This window comes from Octopus sinensis, linkage group LG26, assembly GCF_006345805.1.
Source record: "Octopus sinensis linkage group LG26, ASM634580v1, whole genome shotgun sequence".
NCBI lineage: Eukaryota > Metazoa > Mollusca > Cephalopoda > Octopoda > Octopodidae > Octopus > Octopus sinensis.
Window position 1 is genome coordinate 15,604,694 of NC_043022.1, and position 12,070 is coordinate 15,616,763.

At 36.8% G+C, this 12,070-nt stretch overlaps 1 protein-coding gene across 1 annotated transcript in view; it reads right to left on the reverse strand.

The window, feature by feature from the left end:
• LOC115224884 (cilia- and flagella-associated protein 100-like) overlaps positions 1–10,232 on the reverse strand; it is a 48,113-nt gene extending 37,881 nt beyond the window's left edge. The window contains exons 1-4 of the mRNA XM_029795840.2: positions 10,062–10,232; positions 6,915–7,006; positions 4,629–4,803; positions 1,216–1,283 (exon numbers count right to left, since the gene is read on the reverse strand). Coding sequence (XP_029651700.1) covers positions 1,216–1,283; positions 4,629–4,803; positions 6,915–7,006; positions 10,062–10,095 — 369 coding nt within the window. The 5' untranslated portion in view covers positions 10,096–10,232. The remainder of the gene's footprint in view (positions 1–1,215; positions 1,284–4,628; positions 4,804–6,914; positions 7,007–10,061) is intronic.
• Between the last annotated feature and the right edge of the window lie 1,838 nt (positions 10,233–12,070).

Sequence of the window (12,070 nt, forward strand, 5' to 3'; positions counted from 1 at the left end):
GGGACTAATTCTTTGTAAGCCCAGTACTTATTCTATCGGTCTCTTTTGCCGAACCGCTAAGTGATGAGGACGTAAACACACCAGCATCGGTTGTCAAGCAATGCTAGGGGGACAAACACAGACACACAAACACATACATATATATATATATATACGACAGGCTTCTTTCAGTTTCCGTCTACCAAATCCACTCACAAGGCATTGGTCGGCCCGGGGCTATAGCAGAAGACACTTGCCCAAGATGCCACGCGGTGTGACTGAACCCGGAACCATGTGGTTGGTTAGCAAGCTACTTACCACACAGCCACTCCTGCGCCTAACTAAGTTTATTTTATTAAATTCTTTGTTATATTTAAAATTAATTGAAAGAAACACAGAGCATCTCAACAGAAATAGGGAAACAAAAGAGTTAAGAGAGCAATAGTGTTTATGAAAGGTTCAATATTATCTGAGGGCAAGATTATTATAAGAGCTGGTGCAGCCTTCTGGCCCCCTAGTCCTCAGTCAAACCATCCACCCCACGCCAGCATAGAAAGCAGACATTAAACGATGATGATGATGGTGATGATGACATTGCAGTTCCTGAAGAACAGTCTCATCTTCTCTTTTGAATGTGAGTAGTCATACAGCTCCTCCACAATAACCAGCTCTGACCCCTTCTCTCCTACTCGGACCCCTTATTTCCTAGCATAACCTGCTCCCCCCCCTTGCTTTTCGTTGTCTTGTGAGCTGCATGACAACCCCCACCGGTGCTGGAGGAGGCATGGAAGAGCACCCCCACTGCCTTCTGAAACCAGTTGGTGCCCAGGAAGGGCCAAAGCAGACATTAAAGGAGCACAAGGGTGTTCTTAGACCGATGGTTCTCAACCATTTTAATATCCAGGCTGGATCCAAAACCTGGTTTTCTGTAAGGGGCCACACCAAAAATATAAAACACAAGCCTGTCAGAGAAAAGTCTACTGTATTTATAGAGGGAAAACTATTAGGGGCCACTGGAAAGATGGTTGAGACCCATGGCTAAGAACCACTGGTTTAGGTCCATTGGATTTGATCAGACCATCCACTTCATGCCACACGGAGCAAAGATGTTAAATAATTATGATGATGATGGTGATGATGATGATAAACTACATGGCCGGTCTCCCTGTATTCCTAGTTGACTTATCCTTCAGTTACGCCCATGAGAAGGGTAGAATGTGTGTAGAAGCAACAAACCTGGACACGAAACATCTCTCTCTTCTTGGAAATATATTCACCGATGGTTTCTCTTTCAAATCTTCGATCTGGTCAGCAGAGAAAATAGTTTTTACAAGGAATTACAATGAAATAAAATCAGAAATAAAAAAAATTAAATAGAAAAAGATAACAGTTTTGTTAAATTATCATTATTATTATTATTATTATTATTATTATTTAAGGATTGACGTTAATCCTCCCTAAGGTAAAGGAACAATAAGATTATTATTATTATTATTGAGTTATGGTCAAACAACTGACAAGCAAATCTGTGGTATTGAGCAGAATATTTGCTGTAGGCCATCTTTTATACCAAGACAAAACAATGTACATGATAACACTTCCAATCAGTTCAGATCAGAAGCCATGAGAGCCACTGCCTGGTACATTATTATTATTATTGAGTGAGAGAGCAGAGCATGCCATTAAAAGTGACACTGGAGTACAAATATCTGAAGCCCAGTGTACCCATCGTGAATACCTGTCTGTTAAGGGTACACCAGGCACATGCATCACAACCATATGTGCGCGACATGGTGATCTCATATCAAGATAAACAGAGAATGACCTTGCAAGTGGGGGCCCAGTTAGAATTTTCTTCAGGTCGAGTAACCCATTCCGCTCAAAAGGTCCCTGAATAAGAGTTGTTTAAGGATGTTGAACGAAACACCCATGTTTCCAGAGGTGAATTATTCAAACCCCAAAGAATCCCTCTCAACACATGGCTATGATGCTCCCCCATTACTTCTGCTTCTGATCAGAGATGCACATATCACCCCCCAAAATTTCAGGCCTTGTGCCTAGAGTAGAAAGGGTTGTTATCATCCCCATCAACACCAAGAATCACTTGAGGATATTGAACCAGAAGTTTCTTGTACGCTGGATGTTTGTCATACACACACTTTTGTCATACACACACTTGCGTATAAATGTCTATAAAACCACAAAGACACGCATCCATACACAAACATAGGCAATTGAAACAAGGACAAACAATCCATTCATATCAACACACACACACACACACACACGGAGACACAAACGCATACATATGCATTGTATGTTTCCAAACATAGACACACAGACAAGTAGGTCTTTCATATCAAGTTACACACACACACACACACACAAATACACACACACACACACACACCACATGCACAGGTGTGTCTAAGAATATCAAACAGAGATGTCTTTAGAATCAAATGCATTGATTTCCATTCTGTAAATATCAAATATTGCGTATGTGTGGGTGTGTGTGTGTGTGTATACTCATACATATATATATATATATACATACATGCATATATATATGTAAATGCATGTGTATGTATGTATATATGTATGTATATATCTATCTATCTATATATGTGTATATATATATATATATTATGTATGTATGTATGTATATATCTATCTATATATATGTATATATATGATATATATCTATATATATATATATAATATATATATAATATATATATATATTTATATTTATGTATGTATATATGTATGTATGTATTCTGTATATATATATATATGTGTGTGTATGTATATATATATATATGTGTGGTGTATGTATATATATTATATATATATATATATAATATATATATATCTATCTATCTATCTATCTATCTATCTATATATATAATATATATATATATATATATACACACGTATGTATTGTGTGTGCGTGTAAATTTATATATGGTGGTGATGGGGGTACTGGTGGTGGTGGTGGGTAATAAACGTAAAAGTAGGCCAGCTACTCTATTTCAGATGTTATCATGCCTAAGCCACTGTCACACTTATCTAGCACGGTCCACCTCGGCCTAAATTAAACATAATGTAACATATGGTAAAGTCAAGTCCTTGGTGCAAGAAACATTCATTCATTGTTCTGTCCATTCTTGAAAGTCTTTGACACAACTGAAAGAAAGACAGTTCTGTTTGTTGAGCCAGTGCCAACACACCATAAAAATGGCACGTATAATACTGTACTTTTCTGTAATAAAATCCTGATTAAAACAAGAGATGGGTGTATATAATATATAGTTTTATAGGCAGAAATGTGGCTGTGTGGCTAAGTAAGCCATGGGTTTGCTTTCCAGCCACATGGTTTCAGGTTCAGTCCCACCTTGTGACATCTTGAGTAAGTGTCTTCTACCAAAGTACTGGGCTGACCAAAATCTTGCAAGTGAATACACACACACACACACAAACAAACAAGAGTGGCTGTGTGGTAAGAAGCTTGCTTCTCAACCACATGGTTTCAGGTTCAGTTCCACTGCGTGGCACCTTGGGCAAGTGTCTTCTACTATAGCCTCGGGTTGACCAAAGCCTTGTGAGTGGATTTGGTAGACGGAAACTGAAAGAAGCCTGTCGTCAAAATTGCTGATGCGGCCAATGACAGTAATGCCTGATTGGTACTCATGCCAGCGGAACATTAAAAGTACATCCAAGCGTGATTGTTACCAGAGCCACGGATTGGCTTCCATGCCAGTGGCACATAAAAAGCACCATTTGAGCGTGATCGCTGCCGGTGTCACCTTACTGGCACATGTGCCAGTGGAATGTGAAAAACATCATTTGAGCATGGCCGTTGCCAGTACCACCTGACTGGCCCTTGTGCCGGTGGCATGGCAGTAAAAGCACCCACTACACTCTTGGAGTGGTTGGCATTAGGAAGGGCATCATCATCGTTTTAATGTCCACTTCACATGCACAAATCTCTCACACTCATGCACACACACAACACACGCACACACACTCATTCATATAATCACACACTAATATATATATATACACTTGCGTCAGAAATTAATTAGCACTTCTCAAATTTCTACATTAAATAGGTTAAATCAATTAACCTATGAGCTGTTCAAAACGTCTCACGCGATGAGAAAACTTAGTATGGTGTGATTTCGGTCCTTGCGAGGTGCTACCTATATCTATTAAACAAAGGAAGATTTGTCTGCATCCGCACTCCAATTTGTTGCACTGCTATGTCAACATCATAAGGCTGTAGACTCTCAAACTGCTCTGCAAACAAAGTTACGTCATCGTTCTGCGCAACAGTGAACTCGCAACAAAGCAATAGTTCGAGATATGGCCACTAGGTGACAGCACATACCTTGAGTGAAGAGCAAATCAAGGGTGCTAATTAATTTCTGACGGTAGTGTATATATATATATATAAACACTCATTCATATATACACATGCTAATATATATAAACACTCATGCACATACACACATTCATATATATATATACACACACACACACACACTAATATATATAAACACACAAACACACACACACACTCAAATGTCCAAATAACAAAAAAAAAAGAGAAAAAAACACCATTTAAAACAGTTGTCGTTACCCACCTTTCGTAATGGCAATGGTGAACTGGGAATCATCTTTGACGGATTTGCTTTCTTCTTCTTCTCCCTCTTCTTCCAGGTCCTCATCTGGTTTCATGGTAATTCTTTTGTGGGATTTGATCTTGTGTGCATACGTGACCTTCTGGTGGATCTTCAGGTTCTTCTGTTTCAACCTCTCCTGGAGACCAACGACAATGGATACAGGTATTGAGTACATGACACCTTAAAAATTAATTTCAGGTTGATTGTGTAAAAATACGAAGACACACACAGGTGCAAGTGTGGCTGTGTGCTTAACAAGTTTACTTCCCAACCACATGGATTAAGGTTCAGTCCCACAGCTTGGCACCTTGGGCAAGTGTCTTCTATTACAGCCTCAGGCTGACAAAAGCCTTGTGAGTGGATTTGGTAGACGGAAACTGAAAGAAGCCTGTCATATGTATGTATATATATGTGTGTGTGTGTGTGTATGTATGTATATATATATATATTTTTTTTTTATGCACCCTTTTCAAGCCTAGCCAGGCTCATGGGCCTGGCTTCCCAGTTTCTATGGCATATGTGTACCCCCCAGCCGGACGGGACGCCAGTCCATCAAAGAAAGTGTAGGCTGTCGGATCTTCATACACTGAAACCAACGGGAAACTCCATCCTATATATACACACACACACACACACACACATATATATATATACATACACACATACATACATACATACATATACATACATACACACACACACACATATATATATATATATACAGTAATACCTCATTTTATGGGGATATGTTTTACAAGACCCTGGGTTTACGAGTTTTATTTTTCTAGCACAAGATCCAAAATTTGAACAAACTGCAAAAATTTCTACTACCATAACAAATGCTGCCGAGAAATTTATAGAAAGCGGAAAAAACAAAAAAAGCTTCTTCTAAGCAAAAAACTCTACACTTGGTTTTTAAAAAGAACTCTACAAGTCCGCGTGAATCAGAGATTGTATCTACAAGTGATGTTGTGCACGAATCTTATGTGAGGAAAAACAATTCAGAAAACGATTATAATAACAATAATATTTTCTATTGTAAATCCTTTTGACATTCTTTCCACTTTGCATAAAATATTCTTTACAATTTGCTGTTGTTTTATTGCCATTTAATTACGAGTATAAGAAATCTTATAGATAAAACTTTTCTTCTGGGAACTATAATAATGGTTCATAACATTACTACTATGGGAAATTATTGCTCAGCTTCGCGGTTTTGGGTTTTATAAGCAGTCTCCAGGAACAAATTAACCTGCATATCGAAGCATTACTGTATATATATATATATATATATATATATACAAATTGAGATAGGGGTTGTATACTCCTTTATGTACACTGTTTTGCTCTACTTTTTTTATGTTTAACCCTATAGTTTCTTATGTGGTGGTATAATAAAGTAAGTCATTGAGTATTATCTGGTAACTGATTTTGATTTAGATGTATTTCTCCATTTTCTTATTTTTGTATATATATATTATATATATATATATATATATATATATATATATATATATATTTCTTTAATGCCCACACGGGGCTAAACATAGAGGGGACAAACAAGGCCAGACTTACGTATTAATTCGATTACATCGACCCAGTGCGTAACTGGTACTTATTTAATCGACGCAGAAAGGATGAAAGGTAAAGTCGACCTCGGCGGAATTTGAACTCAGAACGTAGCGGCGGATGAAATACTGCTGAGCATTTCGTCCGGCGCGCTAACATTTCTGCCAGCTCGCTGCCTTATATATACATACATATATACAACTACATTATGAAACATTTGTACACCCGAACACTCGTTCCGTAACAATTATAACGAGTTGTTAAGGCGGCGAACTGGAAGAAACGTTAGCGCACCGGGCGAAATGCTTAGCGATATTTCGTCTGTCTTTATGTTCTGAGTTCAAATTCCACCGAGATCGACTTTGCTTTTCATCTGTTCGAGGTCGATGAATTAAGTACCAGTCGCGTACTGAGGTCGGCTTAATCGATTGGTCCCCTCCCTAAAAATTTCGGGCCTTGCGCCTAGAGTAGAAACGAATTATATAATAAGTTGTCCACCCTGGAGCTTTCAAGTTACAGTGCAAGGGAGTTAACTCGATCCATACAATTTTTTCCTTGCATTACAAAGACATTTTTTGTCGTTGCGACTCGCAAGAAATATCCTCATCATGGTTCTCGCAGTTGTCCTCCCAGCCATTGGCAGCGGACTTTTAGATATTGCCAAAGCTTTTTACTCACTTCGTTTTTGATCATCCTCTCTTTTTCGCGGAGTTCAAAAATGTCTGCATCGATTGCCATCTTGAAGGGGTTCTTGGGATATGACGAATCACCTGATAAAGAAAAATATATCAGCATTATATAATATATATATATATAAATATATATATATATATATAATATATTATATATATATATATAATTATATATATATATATAATATATATATATATATATACATACATATATATACATATATACACATATATATACATACATATATATATACACATATATATACATATATACACATATATACATACATATATATATATACACATATATATATACATATATCTATATACACATATACATATATATATATACATATATATATACATATATATACACATATATATATACATATATATATATATATATATATATATATATATAAAACTCAGACAGTTTTTGTTAAAATAGAATTCGGTTCTATTTTAACAAACTGTCCGACGAACGGGAACGTGAAACTCCAAGTAACAGCTTTTGTTAAATTTCTGCTGCTTTTAAATAAAGCATATTACTCTACCTCTGGTATTTGAGTACTCTTTTTTCCACCTTGTTTCACATTTATGTGTTTACTCTGGTATATATATGTATATATATATATATAATATATATATATATATATATATATATATATATATATATATATATATATATATATATATATAGGGGGAATTCACAAAAAACAAAAGACGAAGACAGGTGGTGTAGACAACAAACAGATGTGTTAGTAAAGAAATATATATATCATCATCATCATCATCATCATCATCGTTTAGCGTCTGGCAATGTTTCTACGGCTGGCTGCCCTTCCTAACGCCAACCACTCCATGAGTGTAGTGTGTGCTTTTTACGTTCCACTGGCACAGGTGCCAGATGAGGCTGGCAAACGGCCACGGTCGGATGGTGTTTTTTACGTGCCACCAGCACGGAATATATATATATAGAGTAATATAATGTTGTATTTTGGGATAGTCAATTTTTGTCACACATCTGTGACTTCTTCAGCGACACTTTCCATCCTCATGTGTGCTTCTGCTCTGTTTAGTCCATTCTCCCAGAATGGACTAAGTGGAGCAGGAGGTTACAGGAGGGCAGAGGGTGTCACTGAAGAGGTCACAGGTGTGTGACAAAAGATTTCCAGACAATGGACATGAAATAGAATAAGGACAAATATAAAGTGTGTGATTTTCCATGGCCAAGCATATCGTTAACCTAGCTAGAACCGCATCTCAAAAAATGGCTTTTCTCTTCAAAACCAGAAGACTCTTCAGCCACGAAGTATTACCGAGACACTACAAAGCTCAAGTGAGGCTCATTTAGCTACAGTTTCTGTCAGCTCAGTTCCACACAGAAGGGATGGCGTGTAGTGAAACACAATCGACCCAGGGTGCTTTGCAGAGGGACTGAACCCATGGTTTCATGATTGACATGATTATAAAGTGAACTTATTTAGTTATGTTAAGTGCTCCCCTAACACTCTCTCTTTATACACACACATACCATATATTTATTAGGAAAGGGACTGGAAAGTTCCTGGCTTGGATCGACCAACTCCCATGGGTAATGCTGGGAATCCGCACTGGCCCCAGAAGAAAATACAGGAGGACCAGTTAATTATGATTTTATTCAATATATTCCCCCCTCAGGTTCACACTTATTGTATTGGCCCTTCAGTTCTTTAAATCCTGTAAAAGAATTCTGAAGTTTGGGCCCACAACCTGTCTTTTGCAACACCCTTAAAGCCAGGAACTTTACAGGAACACACACACACACATATATATATGCATGCATGTACATATGTGTACATGCATGTGTGTGTGTGTGTGTGTGTGTGTGTGTGTGTGTGTGTGTGTGTGTGTGTGTGTATATGTTTGTGTGTCTGTGTTTGCCCCTCCAACATTGCTTGACAACGGATGGTGGTGTGTTTACGTCCCCGTAACTTAGCGGTTTGGCAAAAGAGATCGATAGCATAAGTACTAGGCTTACAAAGAATAAGTCCTACAGCATGGCTGCAGTCAAATGACTGAACAACTAAAAGAGTATATATATATATATATATATTAACTATTTATTGTATGTATATATATATTATATATATATATATATATATATATATAATCTATATATATATATTAACTATTTATGTATGTATATATATTATATATATATATATATATATATATATTAACTATTTATGTATGTATATATATATATATATATATATATATATATATATATAAACTATTTATGTATATATATATATATATATATATATATAGATATATATATATATATTATGTTTATATATACATACATAATAGTTATCTAAACAAGAAAGCACAAAAAACACAACAACGTGGAACAAATATAGTATTATTGGACGCTCAGGAAAGAAACAGGGTTTAACATTTCGAGCGGAGCTCTTTGTCGGAAACATAGAAAAAGGTAAGGTCCAGAGAAGGGAAGACAGAGGAAAAAAAATCGCCAACGGTACACACGAGGTCACATTTTGAATGCATATATATATATATATACACACACGTTTGTATGTATGTATATAGATAGAGACAAAGAGAGATACATATAAATATACAAACACACGCACAAATATCTAAATACCTACATGCCCATATGCACACACACCCATATATGCATACATATATACATACGAACATACATACATACATACATACAAACATACAAACATACATATGTACATACATACAAACATACAGACATACATACATACAAACATACACACATACATACATACATACAAACATAAATACAAACATACATACATACATACATACACACATACATACATATATATACAAACATACATGCATACATACATACATACATACATACAAACATACATACATATATACAAACATACAAACATAATACATACATACAAACATACATACATATATACAAACATACATGCATACATACATACATACATACATACATACAAACATACATACATATATACAAACATACATACATACATACATACATACATACATACATACATACACACATACACAGAGATCCATAGAAAACCCCCAGAATAGAAACATCCCAGAATATTACTTGTCCTCGAAGACTTCAGAGTATCGTCCTCCATCCTCACAGGTCAGACTCTCTCCGTGGCAACGTCTCCAACGATGATGATTGTTGTTGTTGTTGTTGTTATTTATTATCTTTGCAAACCCATTCAAACTACATTTGCTGTCATAGCAACAGAAGCATCGACAGCGCCGCCGGTGAATTAATTATCTAAGGGGAGATAACTCTCTATGACTCTCTCTTTCCACACGCATACACACACACACACATACACACACACGTACATATATATACACACACACACACACATACGCGCGCGCACACGCACTCATACATTATTTCTTTACTACCCACAAGGGGCTAAACACAGAGGAGACAAACAAGGACAGACAAAGGGGTTTAAGTCGATGATATCGACCCCAGTGCGTAACTGGTACTTATTTAATCCACCCCGAAAGGATGAAAGGCAAAATCGACCTCGGCGGAATTTGAACTCAGGACGTAACGGCTGACGAAATACCTATTTCTTTATTACCCACAAGGGGCTAAACATAGAGGGGACAAACAAGGACAGACAAAGGTATTAAGTCGATTACATCGACCCCAGTGCGTAACTGGTACTTAATTTATCGACCCCGAAAGGATGAAAGGCGAAGTCGACCTCGGCGGAATTTGAACTCAGAACGTAACGGCAGCCGAAATACCGCTAAGCATTTCGCCCGACGCGCTAACGGTTCTGCCAACTCGCCGCCTTTGACTCGTATAGAAAATGTGACTTCATCATGATGTCTGGGGAAAAAATTATAATTTTAAATTATTGTAATTCAAATATGTCAATGAAAATAAAGTTTAGTTAGTAGTGGAAATAGTACTGAATCTTTTGACACCCCACACGTGAAAATCAACAACTCGGTTTTGGAATGCATTAGGAACATACTTCCAAAACGGGACTTCATCTATGTTTATTTACGGGACCCTATGTGCAAATGTGTGTGGTTGTGTGTGTGTGTGTGAACCATCAGCAACAATCATCATCATCATCGTCGTCGTCGTCGTCGTCATCATCATCATCATCATCATCATCATCATCGTCGTCATCATCATCATCATCATCATCATCATCATCGTCATCATCATCATCATCATCATCATCATCATCATCATCTCATCATCATCATCATCATCATCATCATCCCATATCATTATCATCATCTTCACAACAAGAAGCAACTGTTGCTATGCTTCTGAAATTGTTTTGGTGTGTGTATGTGTGTGTGTGTGTGTGGGTCCTTTTGCAAGATATATATATATTTTGGCGGTAAGGACCGAACCCATTGCTTCATTATCACAATTAAATATAGAATTCGAAGCATTAACATCGCACAAGTTCGTACATTATTTCCGTAAACTCTAATTGAAATCAAGAAGCTACCACAACCATCCCATCAGCAACAATCATCATCTTCTTCTTGACAATATTTGTACCCTTAAAAAGGAGCTGTTGCTATTTTTCCGAATTTATTTTACATTGTGTACACCCAGATTGGAACTTTTACTGTACCTTGCACCAGAGAACATTATAGATTATCTGAAGACAAAACATATTGCCAACGAAAAAACGTGTGCTTGCAAACATTCGATGAATTTCCAAAATTCTAGTCGTTCTATTGACGGGTTTGTCAACAGAAAGTGCGCTAAATGTAAAGAAAAAAACCTCTTTCCATCAGGAAAGGGGCATTTACAGAAAACTATAAGCTGCCGTTATATGTAATTTTTCATTTAGTGTTCGATTTTATTTTCGAATTGTCTGTGACGATATCTGCAAGAATGAACTGCATTGATATAAAAAAAAAACTGCCGTTCAGTGGTGCCAGTTCTGTAGAGATGTTTGTCCGGCAAAACTGCTGCAGGACAAAACTCCTATTGGTGGTCCGGATCGTATAGTGGAGATTGATGAAAGCTTGTTCTTCAATAGCAAGAACAATGTTGGAAGAATGTGTCGCAAAACTTGGGTTGTCGGATGTTATGACACC